At 40.0% G+C, this 13495-nt stretch overlaps 1 protein-coding gene across 1 annotated transcript in view; it reads right to left on the bottom strand.

Moving 5' to 3' along the window:
- Window positions 1-13495, bottom strand: part of ryr2b (ryanodine receptor 2b (cardiac)) — a 60381-nt gene that overhangs the window by 25446 nt on the left and 21440 nt on the right. The window contains exons 41-66 of the mRNA XM_069144101.1: window positions 13085-13361; window positions 12831-12945; window positions 12469-12601; window positions 11976-12079; window positions 11545-11680; window positions 10557-10743; window positions 10316-10424; window positions 8685-8805; window positions 8251-8420; window positions 7592-7812; window positions 6596-6686; window positions 6370-6510; window positions 5713-5873; window positions 5383-5461; window positions 5062-5151; window positions 4605-4742; window positions 4397-4474; window positions 4068-4143; window positions 3867-3990; window positions 3438-3553; window positions 2983-3047; window positions 2066-2187; window positions 1769-1818; window positions 1467-1527; window positions 778-1025; window positions 217-298 (exon numbers count right to left, since the gene is read on the bottom strand). Of these exons, the coding sequence (XP_069000202.1) occupies window positions 217-298; window positions 778-1025; window positions 1467-1527; window positions 1769-1818; window positions 2066-2187; window positions 2983-3047; window positions 3438-3553; window positions 3867-3990; window positions 4068-4143; window positions 4397-4474; window positions 4605-4742; window positions 5062-5151; window positions 5383-5461; window positions 5713-5873; window positions 6370-6510; window positions 6596-6686; window positions 7592-7812; window positions 8251-8420; window positions 8685-8805; window positions 10316-10424; window positions 10557-10743; window positions 11545-11680; window positions 11976-12079; window positions 12469-12601; window positions 12831-12945; window positions 13085-13361 (3295 nt within the window). The remainder of the gene's footprint in view (window positions 1-216; window positions 299-777; window positions 1026-1466; window positions 1528-1768; window positions 1819-2065; window positions 2188-2982; window positions 3048-3437; window positions 3554-3866; window positions 3991-4067; window positions 4144-4396; window positions 4475-4604; window positions 4743-5061; window positions 5152-5382; window positions 5462-5712; window positions 5874-6369; window positions 6511-6595; window positions 6687-7591; window positions 7813-8250; window positions 8421-8684; window positions 8806-10315; window positions 10425-10556; window positions 10744-11544; window positions 11681-11975; window positions 12080-12468; window positions 12602-12830; window positions 12946-13084; window positions 13362-13495) is intronic.

The following is a 13495-nucleotide window of genomic DNA, read 5'->3' as shown; positions in this document are numbered from 1 at the left end:
CGTTTTCCTCCGTCTTATCTTGGCCTTAATACATTTATTAATAAACGTAATACATATGTGTAAGGCCCACAACACATGGATAATGTATCGCTTCATTTCCATGATCATGAATTTTATGTACAGTAAATCTAAAAACTGTTAAGAGGTTACGTGATAAAATCCAAAGATAGATATTAAATGAAAAAAAAAAACATGTTAAAAAGAAGACATTGGTACCCCTCCATGACGATGCTGCTACTGGTTCCAAGAGAGTAGAGGCTGTTCAAGATCCTGTAACAGGACACCTGGATACCACCAACTGCAAAGATAAGATGATGCTTACAGCTGAGATCATTTTGTTTTCTCTGAGACAGCCAAAGACACCGAGTATGCAAGCCTAAAGCATTCAATCACAGAAATGGATCATAGGTGGATGATGGCTGATTCAGGTTATGAATGATTTGGGGGAAGGTCAGGATATTAGCGAGGGAGACAATATGATTCTTCTGCTCTGTTGCCATGACTGAGACACTTAATGAGAGCTGGTTTCAAAGATGTGGAAGCGGTTGAGGGCAAGGTGTTCCCGTGCGAGTTCAGGGGTATAGAAACCAGCTGTTCATCCACCTCCTTAGCATACGGAGGTAAATGAATGAGACAACTGAAACCACATTTGGTGGTGGTATGTTTACTATGCTGAGGTGATTAAGGAAGGGATATTAACAAGCTTCATTTGTTACTTTGTTTTAGGGTGAATTTAAGTGCATAACCGTGTCGTACAACATGATAATCCTCCCTTACCCAGGAGATCCACGCCGTAGTTTTGGTTGCCCAGATGATGGAAGAGGGAAGTGAGGGTGGGGAGAAGAATGGAGGTTGTGTAGTTGAGAACCTTTGCTACTCCTCTGGCCAGCTGACCTCTACTCTGAGGCATGGCGACCAAAGTCTCATTAAGGTGTTCCACAGTCGTCTCTAAATCAGCAGCAGCTGCCTCAAAAAATGAACGCAGACTTGTCTGGATGGATTCTGGTGCTGACTTCATCAATGTCCTGGGATGAGAGAGAAAGGATTTCTTTGACTTGCAAAAATCTCTGAATTTAATAGTCAATTTGTTTTTGACAAAAACAGATATTTTAAAAGAAATGATATTCATAAAAAGTGTAGAAAATCTAAATGTTTAGGGCTGCATGCTGTGATTCTTTTGACTGGCTATAATGAAAACAAGTTAAATGGATTAAATCAGTTGCTAATCTATCCATCAGAGAAGTCTAAATGACCATCTCTGCTGAGCCAAAATTGTACTTGCGTCATGCATCAGATGCATTGTCCTCAAGGAGTGAAAGTGATATCAACCACAATTAGATAGCATCGGTGCATCAGTGGCTCGATTACACCAGTCATCTCAGCCTTAGACATGGTTACTGATGTGACTGCAGGCAGAGCGAGAAGATCGATTGTAATCGAGTGTGACAGTAGTGCCATCTAGCTACCTGGCATCAAGAGCCTGTGCCAGAACCTGGAGGCAGCTTGTAAATGACGAGTCTTCATTTCCTGACAAAACACATGTACATAATTCCGTTTTAAGTTATGAGCATATATGCACAGACTAGAACATATGCAACTTTAGGACATACATAAGCTTACACACGAGTCAGATGGCAAAGCAGAGGCATACATTGGAGCATTAAACTGACACAATCGTGGTCAACCGAAGAGCAACCCAAGCAGGCAACAAACGAGGGAATGAGAGAAACAAAAGTGTGCATGAGCTTTACCTCCACACCATCCTTACCAAAGAGAGAGATCCTGTGTCTTACGAGAGCTGCCAGCTTACAAAAGAGGCTGGATGTGAGCAGAAAACACACGTAATGAGGAGAGAGAAATGGAAAAGTAATTACAAGGAACACGTAATCAAAAGACTGACGGCACAGAATGATGAGGGTTTGTTTGGGGGGGGGGGGAACCGGTGCAATTACTATGCATAACAATTCTCACATAAGAATATAATGAACAAGACCATACATTTTTTTTTTTTTTTTTTAATACAGTCTTAAAACAAGTGTTTTGTTTTGTTAAGGGTGACACGTACCATGCAACCATCTCCTTTTCCTTTTTTGAGGCATGGCTGTTATTAACACTTGAGCAGAGAGATGTGGACAGGAAATACAGAAGGTGGCTTTTCACATATTGTTCCAAAAGAGGAAGGATGACCTGTTGAATGAAGTGAGAGGAAATGTAATGGGATTTGATTTATGACGTGACCATTATCTCTGACTTGGCTTCCAAGTTGAATTTTTTTTTACATCATTATTTGACAACATCACATACGTTGGGTGCCTTCTTGTCCCACTGCTTCATTGGCAGATTATTTCACAGCTGCACCATTACATTAAATATATAACTCGTCTTGTTCAACAGTACAGCCTGAAAGTTTGACCGTGTTGTGATCATGACCGGAATTTAGTTGTTGTTTTTTTTACTTATCATGGATGCAGCAAGGACTACTGCCTGGCAATTCACCAACAGACGAATAGAGAGACAGACACAGACGTGCATGGCCGTGTCAGAGTGTGGGTGAGTGGGTGGTGCGGGGTGTAGAGATGTGAGGCACGACTGTTCATGGTCTTGGCTGACTGGGTCTGACTCGGGGGGGGGGGGGGCATCAAGGAAAAATAAACCCTTTTCATTCGCTGCCTCCTCAGAGGCAGAGCAGTGTGGGAAGCTTTAATCAATGTCCTGATGCCAATCGACACGCCCACATGGATTTCCAAAACGGTTAAATAAATTACACGGCCACAAAGGGATTTACGTAGAGGGGTTGCCCTTGGCAACCATCTAACAAAACTAATTAGATGACATAAATTAAATAAGAAGAAAAGGCTAATGAGAAGAAATAAAATGGCATTGGAAAAATGAAATTGGAAGAGGGTTAAATCAATGTCAGAGATTTCTTATCAGACGGTTGGCGATGATTGTGTCAAGATATGCATTTGTGCCGAGGCAAACCTTGTGGAAAAAAATTATTGGCTGCTGGTGTGGAGCGTTTTCTCCTTTTGACATCTGTCCTCTGGCTTGCTTCACTTCTGGAAAGAAAAACACAATGATACATAAAATCCAATTCAATTAACCTGAGACGAACTTTCATCATACGTCGGCTGAGGTAGAAAAATATATATAAAAACAAATACAGGTTCACATGCCCAGACCTGGTCTGAAGTATTCTGTGATGGCAAAAATCAAAACTATCCAGGGGCAGACCGAATGTAGAATCAAGAGACTATTCATCTTTATTCATAAAATACAGATGTAAGGTCAATTTACAAAGCTAAGTGAAATGTTCAAAACCTGTCAGTATCACAGAGGATACTCATACATTTGAGGTATATTGAAAAAGTGTTTGATTTTTTTTATCCATTTTTTTCCTTGGGAGGTCTCAAAATGAAAATACACTAATTTGTTACCAAGCTCCAAAATCTTCTCTTGGGCCTCCTCAGAGTGAGACAGCAGCCACAGAAGGAGAGTGTAGCCAAAGCAGTTAGTCATGGCTGGAAAGTCCATTTCCACTGTCTTCCGATCCCTGAGGAGGGCGTGAAATCAAACAGCATTAATAAAACACTACTGCTAAGAAACTCTGCTAAGAGCTCTGATCTTAAATACTGTAAAATATAAATTCCATATCTTATTTACAGAATTTTAATCGCAATCATTTCCAGACTGTTGCAGCAGGAAGACACAGTCCCATTACAATTATCTTATTCAGTGACCCATACTAGAAGATGTTACAATAAAAGAGACTGGAGTCTGACTGCTATGATGCCTCATTGCTTTCCACCTCATACATACTTCCGTCAAATTGTCCTTTTGCAATCACAAGCTAATTCTGTACTCACCTCAACACAGTGTAGCCATTGAGTTGAAGGAACTTGAGGACATCCCGGGCTCTTTCCCTGAATTTGGTCTTCTCCTTGGCAGTCAGGGTATCATAGGGTACAAGCATCGAATGGCTGCCCCCACCTGAGAACAGACATGGGTCAAATGCACAGCAACTTTGTTAGGCAGAGGGGAGGGGAGAGGAAGGGAGGGGGGTGTACCTTTACTCTCAAGTTCTAGTTTCTTGGTCTTAGCCCAGGCATTGTGGTAGTTTTCAGCCATATGTTCAGCCATAGCCTTAAAAAGAAAAGAAAAAAGAAGAGCATTAACATAAGCCACTTAAATTATTGCATAACATCTTGTATTCATGTAAGAAAATATTTTGATGACTCAGTGGCACTACACAATGTGAATAAATCTTTGCTTTACACAAAAACAAAACTAGGTCAGGGTAACCACTTCTGCAGATCCTGTGCCAGGTTTAAAGCAGAATCGAATTTCATCATTACCTCATATTGTATAGAGAAAAATGTGTATTATTATAACTTACACACTGTTCCCATGATAAGGTGATGCTGCTCATGTCTGTAGGTTTGGGGCTGAAGGTTGATGCTCCTTCAAAAGAAAGCTAAGACAGACAACCAGTGGCTGATTATTCGAATAAAAAAAAAAAAATGCATTCAGTATGAATAATTTTAGTAGAACCAACACAATCAACACCCAGAGGCAACGTGAACGCAGCCTATGAGTACATATACCTGTCCAGACTGTGAGACCCTACGTGTACAGGCGTTCTTGCCAAATGCATCCCCTTCTTTGGTCCTCTCTATGGTCCAACCAAAGGCCAGCATACTCTTTATTGTCTCCTTGATGGCCCAGCGGTACGCCTCCTTCTCCTGGAAAACTCAGAAACAAGCCAAGGCCGAACTTGGTAGATCATCAAGAGACGGCAGAACAGCGAAATATGCTTGTTATATTTTCAGGATTGGAAAACTTGGACCGTGTTGTCTATTCCAATGCAGTAAGTTTGTCAATACATGGCAATGATGTGATACTTCAAAAACTACAATCCGCAGCAGTTTAATCTTTTATATTCCATACACCGCATTTGGTATGCATGTGCCTCTGGGATATGTCAGTTCACTGCTTTTATTACTAGTACATTTGTACACACACACACACACAAACACCATAAAAACAGACTTTTCAGCCTACCTTCTCAGCCACAGCCCTGTATGGCTTGAGGAGAGGGTGAACCTTGGTGTTCTCACATAGCTGCTCCCCGTGAACCCAGCCATTGGCAAACTGAGATAACAAAAAGATTCACAAGCAATCCTGCATTCAAAAATATGCATACATCAACATATTAGCTCACGCACACAACACACACAAATGTCTTGACACTGTCGCAGAGAATAATTATCTTGGAAATGCATTTTTAAGTGGTTCGGTCCAGACCAGGATATCAAATATCAACTCTGCTTTGTGAACTTTAACAGGCTGTTCAGATTTGATGAGTAATTATTGAGATATTACCTTGTCCAGTGACCACTTCTCATGAGTATGCTCTGCATACTTGTTCACAACGAACTCCAGTCTCTCTGGCACTGACACACTAGTGCAGGGAAATAAAATATCCATTATATAGCCCTATCAAATACTGACGCATCCAACCACACATTGTTAGTCTCTGAGCATCAAAATAATAATATTACATCATGTAAACACATGACACTTAGTTTAAGCTCTAATTTGGTCAAAGCTTCAGCAAATTCTCCAAAAATTAAACAAGTCATCTTCAAGATAAACATAATCAATGTGATATTTCTTGTCCACTATCAATAAATACTCTGGTCAGTATCTTACTTGGAAGTATGTACAGGTTGGGGGTCAAAGTGTCCATCTGTGTCCGTGGAAGCTTTTCTCTCCATTTGGGATAAACTTGGGTCCATATGGGAAGGAGGCAGAGCCTTGGACACTGCAGCCAGGCACTGCACACTCAGCTTAAATAACTGAGGCACATACGGCTTCAGAGTTGGGGAAGGAAGGGAACAAAGTATAGGGAGGAAAAGATCAAGAGAGAGCACAGGATAGTGGAAGACCACTGAACATGGACATTAAACATTAAAATCTCTTCAATAAATCCAAACTTTATTTGTCAAAGAGCAATGGCTCCTCCTCATCTTATTGATTCGGTCTCACATTTCTAACAAGTCTGTTTACAGTTGAGAGATTTGATCCCAGGATATGAAAAATTACCACATAATCTCAAGTGTATTACATCTAGTACACGAAAGGAGAACATCAGAAATGCATTTTTCTGTTTTTTCAGAAATAGACTTTGAGGACAATGGAAAAAGAAAAAAAGGTGAGAAACCAACGGAGGGATACTGTAAGAAACCAAACAATTTCTTTTTTTCCCCAATTTCTGCCACCATCTTGGTGCTCCAGGAAAATATGATTCAAATTATAAATCATGTCAATATGATATCAAGATTGACATAAGTATTCAGTCTGGTTTACCTTCTTTGCCAAGGCTTTAAACAGGCCCCAGAACAGCTTTCTGGAAAGATGGAGCTCCTCTTCAGAGGCCAAACCGTGGTTAATCTGCTCCACAGCTTGGGAGTAGTACTTCCACATCTGCTCGTAGTGGCTGGTCAAGAGCTGGTAGATGAAAGTAATGACTAGTCAACAAAAGCAATCATTTTATAACCCACACATTGGAGTAAACTGTGCGTTATGTTGGTACCTTGAGTGGCATTATGCTGTGCTCTGTGAGATGGGGAACATCGAAGACGAGTCGTCGAAGAAGCGGCTGCATCATGGATGGTTGGAGTTTACTGAGGACAACAATGTGTGCAGAATTAGTCGTGTAGATACACTTGTCTGTCTGTGTCTCTCTCTGTCTGTGTGTCTCTCCCTGTCTGTGTGTCTCTCTCTCTCTCTCTCTGTCTGTGTGTCTCTCTCTCTCTTTTTCTCTCACTCACACACACACACACACACACACACACACACACACACACACACGGAAGGAATGACACACACAACTCAGAAGACGCCCTGGGCAGGATGTTAATTAATTTAACACGTTGATTGAATTTGGTAAATTATATCTCAATTGGGCAAAAACAGGCGTCACAATGATTCATTAAATATAATGAGCGGGAAATAAGAATGGCCTGTTTGTGTCTGGATCAGTTAATAATTTGTTGGTGTTTCCGTTTTCTCTTCTCAACATATGATTTCCTCAAACAGCAGAATGACCACAAGTTCAACGACCATGACAAGATAATGGCGGACTCCTTCATAAATTAGAAGCACAACTTATTCCAAGGGTTGCACGGCATTGGCAAGAGTAAAAAAAACACTAATGAATTATACATGCAATAACTCTTGTGAATTATCGTGGCCAACTTAATAGTTGCAAAATGCCATATTTGCAAGATGCACTCGAGCATTCAAAATCCATTCAAAATGTTAAGCTAAGATGCAAAACAGCTGAAATGTGCAGAAAATAGCTGAATAAAAGTACACTTAAAAAAATATCTAAAAGGTTTGATAAGGAATTCAAAAGGATTTTGATACAATGAGCAAATTTTTAACTGGACTCTGATTCAAGAAAATGCTGTCAAACCCCATAATTCAACAGTGAATTTTTCAATTTTGACCTTCTTGCAGACAGAAACAGCAACAACAGAATCCTTACACTGTTTGTTGCTCCATCATATCAAACTAAAAACGGTACCTGCACAAAGCCAACAAACAGTCTTCAGTAGTGTCTCTCTGAGCCTTGGTCAGGCTAAGAGCCCTTGAGAGGCAATAGACTGCCTGGATAAGAGAATCAACCAGCAAGATATGATCCTCTAAATCGTAGAAGAGAGATGAATATTTGGTGAGCAGGGGAAGTACAGCTGTGCACAAATATCTGTTGAGGGCCAGGGCCATATCAGTGGATCCCAAGTCCGCCTGCAATGAAAACAAAATAGAGGTCGCAATTTATCAAGAGGAGCTAAACAGGAGACGGTGGGGAGGTAAAAGAGAGAGACTACAAAAAGGAATCTATTCAACCCCACATTAGGTCTAGATTATTACGTACTATATATGCATTTTGAGAATTGAAAAAATATTTTTGTAATATTTATGTCAAGATGACAACAACTCTACTACAAACAGATTACAACTGAAAAATGGAGGGTGACATACTCTAATTTCAAGAACCCCAGTATTGTTATCATGTAGTTAAATTGTAGATAGGAACAAGGGAAGGAGGGTGGTAGATATTTTTCACTGGTGACTGTGTATAGTTTCGATCAATTCCTAAGTCATAGTTCAGTCCAACAGCCATACATTAGATCTCTCAAGCAGGTTAATAGGGCAACAAAAAAGATGTAATTCGCTGCTCACAGTGTCAAGAGAAACGGCTGCCTGAAGGTCAGGCAGAAAGCCAACTTCTAGAAGGTGGAGGAGAAACCTCTGGTTCTCAATGCCGTAAACACGATCCAGGAACAGAATCATAGCTGCCTTGTGGTCCGGGCAGAACACTGTAGATAGATCAGGCTCAACCACCAGACCATCTGGATAAACAAATCAAAAGGAAAGATTAGGTTTAATGACTTGAGTACTCTCATGTCTAATCTCTGATAAGGATTTGTCTGCATGTGGTGGTGGATGTCTAAAACCAGAAACCACCATTTTCCCCAGGCAGCCCTGACAATTGTTGATTGGAGCTTTAGTGTCTAATGAATAATAAATTTTAAAAAAAGCCACAGAAAACAATGGCTTCATACAAACTACATTTACTGTAGTGATGCAAGATTTGCTGATTTAGCCCATTTGACCTTTAGACACTGAAGGGATTTGAAAGGAGATGCTGATGACTCCCTCAAGATCCTGAACAGGGATGAGTGATCTCAGAATGGCTCTGATGCGGATGGCTTCTCCTTTGCCTCCTTGAATCAACTAGAAAAAATTTCAGACAAAAACATTAAGTGAGTAATTTACAGCTTCATAATAACAGCAAAACATTATACAGGGACAGATTGTATTGTTACATTCATACTGTATATTATATTGTACCTTAAGTGGGACAATGTACACTGATTATTGAAGATATTTTATATCTTCCTCATATTGAGCTGAGGCCCATATTGTTTTTTGACTTATTTACTCAGATATTGTGCCTTAACTATTGCTGATTGATCATGCGACAGCTGTTGCTTCATTTTGGTTTGAAAATCAGTTTTTAACCTATATTAAAATGGCTTTTATTGAATACATTAGCTTTGTCATTATCATTTAAATGTCTAATTGCATTTTGAACAGCCTTTGTGCTTGAAAGACAAAAAACTGCCTTATCTTACATGTACACCTTCCCTGTGCTATTGTAACACATTGGCAAGAAGAAATGCAAAAGATACATATTTTTAGATGCCTGTGTCGTCAGTCAGATACTCATGCAAACAGCCCCAGTTGGGTCTGATTCTGTGCACACTGCTGTATATATGCACTGTTGGGAAGGGTTTTCCTGGCTTAAGTTGCATATATCATCAATATTAATAGTAGGGGAAGACCAGTAAATCAGCTGACATTGGCTTATTGCAGATTCATCAGTATCAAGAGTTACTGTATATGTTGGACAACAAGAAACTGCAGTATGGTAATGTGGAACTAGGTTTAAGGTCATTTAAAAACACCATTTATGCCATTAACATAATTTTGGTTGTTTGTTAACAAGACAAGTTACATTTTTACCAGTAAAATTTATTTTTAATCCACCTATGACTAAGTATGACTCTAGGTCAGTTGGTAAAAACTCAGTCAGTCGTGGCGAACATTTACATATTGTTGTGGTTACCCAAGTGGGTGTGGTCAAATAGTATAGTATAGTATGAGTTTTATGTCATTAAATAAAAAAAAAAATTTAAATAATCAAATTGAATTAAATTAAATTAAATAATTAAATTGAAGGCATGCATGTCAGTTCAGAAAAAGGTCATACTCCAAAAAGTGATAAAAAAAAAAGAAAAAAGTCTTACTATAGCATGGCGTTCAAAATATTCGAAAAAAGTCATACTATAGCATGTCATCCAAAAAGTGATAAAAAAGACATAGTATATAGTATAGCCAGGGCGATGCAGCTAAGTTTGATGTTTCACCGTGACACAGGAAGTTGATGTTTAAGGTCAAACGATGCTCTTGAAACTTTGCAGATGCGTCAGGCACCAACTTTCATGAGTTCTTGAAGATGTTAAAGCCACCCAAAAAAGGCAATTTTTTAAAAAGAATAAGGAACGGCCCCGGCCCGCTTGATCCCCGACGTGCAGCGTGCGAGTGCCCGCATATTCCCGCTTGCAGTTTTAATTCTGACTTGTTCTTTGCAGAGGAGTTTGCAGACTTTCTCCATTAGGCTTTATGGTTTCAGACATCAGTGGATATTGACGTGGAAGGGCTGCTGAAAGGAAACACTTACATGCATCTCTGGAGCACAGCGCCCCAGCAAGTCAATAAGAGCGGAGTAGAAGGTCATGATGGCGTGCCCCATGTGAATGAGGTCATCATCATTGTCCTGGACAACATCTCTGTTACAGGAAACAATCAAAATCAAGGATTTTTTTTTTTTTTTTTTCAGAAGATCAAATGATTGATTATCGCTAAATAAAGAAGCCAACTTGTACACTATACATTTTACTATGCATATATCAAATACTGACAGCGCTCTGTTGGACTGATTAGTGGCGCACGGTCCATCCATAGAAGGGTCTTCAGACATCCTGATGGCTTCCTCCAAGGCCGCTAGGAGACCGTTTCCCCCGTCGCCTTGCAGTGCGGGGCCAAAACATTCAGGCCGACGGATCAACAACCTCAACACCACATACGCGTTCTCCTCGACACTCTCACCTGCGGTCAAGGGACACACAAGATGAAGAATAACCACCGATGGACTGGATGGCGTTGTGGATTGTGTGCGTGTGGAGCACTGGACATTTAAGAGCAGCAACGTTTTGTTTTATTCAATTCCTTCCAAATCTACCAAAAGAAAAAATTGCATTGATTCAATTTATAGGACAGGAAATCAATAAACTGAAAAAGAAGATCACACCATAACTTGGAGTAATATAGTTTCAACTCAAAGACTATAGAAAACAGGTGAAGCTGAAATAGCTGCATGTGGTGCAGAAAGCCAAAACCATTTGGCTCAACTGTCAACGCCCTCAAGGACAATTTGAACAGATGACTTTTGGGCACTGCTTCAGTGTAAGGAAAAATCAATAGAAGTGAATTACCCTCTATTGGAAATAGCTTACTTAATTGGGAACATGAAAAGATGCAGCCTCTTCTGGTGCCTTTTTAACTTGTGTATATATATATATATATTGCACCTACTTTTTTTTGCACTTTAGTAAATAGCCAGGAAGTCTGAGGTATAACTAAAGACAAAGAACTGAACAGTGCAATCAGTTAAATAAAAATGAGAAAATCAACATTGAAAAACTAAAGTTGAGACTTCTCAATTAAAGCAAGCTGAAAAATAACTCTCCTAAAATAAACGGTCAAATCAAATAACCAAGCCAGCCATAATTTCTGTTTTGAGGATTATGTCACTTGGGTGAAACTATCAGATCGACTTGTTACAGACAACTGAGTTTTTATATCCGGCAATTTAAACATATTAAATCACAGGACGTGATTTAATTTTACCGTTGCAGAAGACAGCAAAACGTAGAAAATCCAGGTAACGCTCGCCCTCCACAGGGTTCCATCCAATGTCAGAATAGCCTTTTGCCACAAGCATCGGACAGCTCTGGAGACCACAGCCAGCGAGGTACTGAACCACCTAAACAGTAGATTAGATTAAATGATCAGAAACTGGGTTACTGCGGCTAGCTGCTATACAAATGATGAGGTTTGGCGAAGAGGAAGCATGTTTTTCCCAAGGAAATCTCTGTTGTCTAAACATTATGCATTTTCTCAGAAACGGAACAAATAAATACGATTTCAGTTTTGCCCTCTATGTTAACGCTATACTGCTGCACGTCACCTTGATCATATCGTATTATTGACATGAGGAGAGCAAACAAATGTGCACTGACTGCTCTCTCAGAGATTTAGAGTCAATAAGAGACTCTCACCTTCTCTAGGTCAGGTTCCCTCAGTGCCAAGGCCAGTTCATTGTTATCCATGACAGAGGCTGCTGCCACATCTAGAGGAGTGGCACCACGCATGGATGGTGAAGCTAAGGGACAAAAGCATAAAGAATGTGAACACTAACTATACATATTAACAGGAGGATTGAAAAACCTTCACAAGGTTCTTGCCGTTCTAAAATCATATTCTCTACAACAAGAGGAAGTCAGGCAAGAACCTTTGCAACATTTTCTTGTGTAATGTCAAGAAAAGAGAGTGAAAGGTTCAGACACAATAAAACGTGTATCTGTGCGAATCAATGCAACAGTACTTCAATACACGTTCACTTAGTAGACTACCTTTGAATCCACAGCTGCAAAAAGCTGGAAAAAACAGATACCGTGGCATGAGGAAGAGTTACCGTACAATGGTACAGTGCGTCCTAGGCGAGTTTCTGTAAGCACATATGCAAAGATGCAAACCAAAAAGGGAATTTACCGAGACCAACACTGCTGTTCTCCAATAAGTAGCTGAGGTGGTCAAACAGGGCTCCCTGATTGTGACGACTGATGCGGCAAAAGTAACACAGGAATCGACAGCAGCTGGCCACCATCTTGGGAAAGGAAATCTCCTAACATAAGAAATGTAAAATGTGAGGAGGTACATGTCAAATTTGAGTTGCACATTACCCAGAACATGTTATTTAAGCTTTGACTTTTTAAAATCTATCTTTGAAATGTGGCCTGTGGATTACCCATACTGTTCAACTATCTAATAAAAAGACTTCAACAACACTTGATGACATGCTTCTTTGATTACACAATTTTTTTTTTTCCATATTATCACTTTTCATTTCTCACCTTTGATTCCCCTTCTCCAAGAACATTGACCATCACCTCCATCACCGTCTCATGTATCCCCAGTGCCCTCATCAGGTTGGGGTGTTGGTAGAAAACTTTATTATTCATGATGTCTCTGTACATATTACAAAAAAAAATTAAGAATACCTGTCACACCACAGAGTCTATAAATGATTAATGGGTGTCTAATAATTACAGAATACATCAGTGTCAAAAGAAGCAACTGCTTTGTTGTGCTGAAAAGTTGTCCCTACCCAAGTCTTCTGATCATCAGCCTCTCTTCTTCTTTCCCCATGCGGACACTGAGGAGAGAGCGGATTTGGCCCAGGGAGGACAAGAGTGCCACGGTGTCCTTCACTGAAGACTGGCTGATTGTATAGGCCTTGCGGAGGGGTTCTTCCATTTGGCCCCCCAGACCTTGATACTGCCGGTGCAGCAATGAGAAGACAGCCCGAACGAGTTCAGCATCCTCCATCTCACTCTCCTGAGCCCAGCGCACCATCGTTTCAGAGATCAGCTTTTTGAGGGACTCTGAAGAAGCACCAGAAGAAACGGTGATAAAAGTAAAAGATTGTTTAAAAAAAAAAAAAAAAACATGTATTGATGATTAGAGACATACTGTATAGTGAGAGATCAAATATTATTAACAATAATATTATTGTTAC

This window comes from Embiotoca jacksoni, unplaced genomic scaffold, assembly GCF_022577435.1.
Source record: "Embiotoca jacksoni isolate LCO1_2020_lvr unplaced genomic scaffold, fEmbJac1.0.p SCAF_12, whole genome shotgun sequence".
Lineage (NCBI taxonomy): Eukaryota > Metazoa > Chordata > Actinopteri > Embiotocidae > Embiotoca > Embiotoca jacksoni.
Note: the sequence above shows the minus strand (reverse complement) of the source record. Positions and strands in the feature narration are given on the sequence as shown.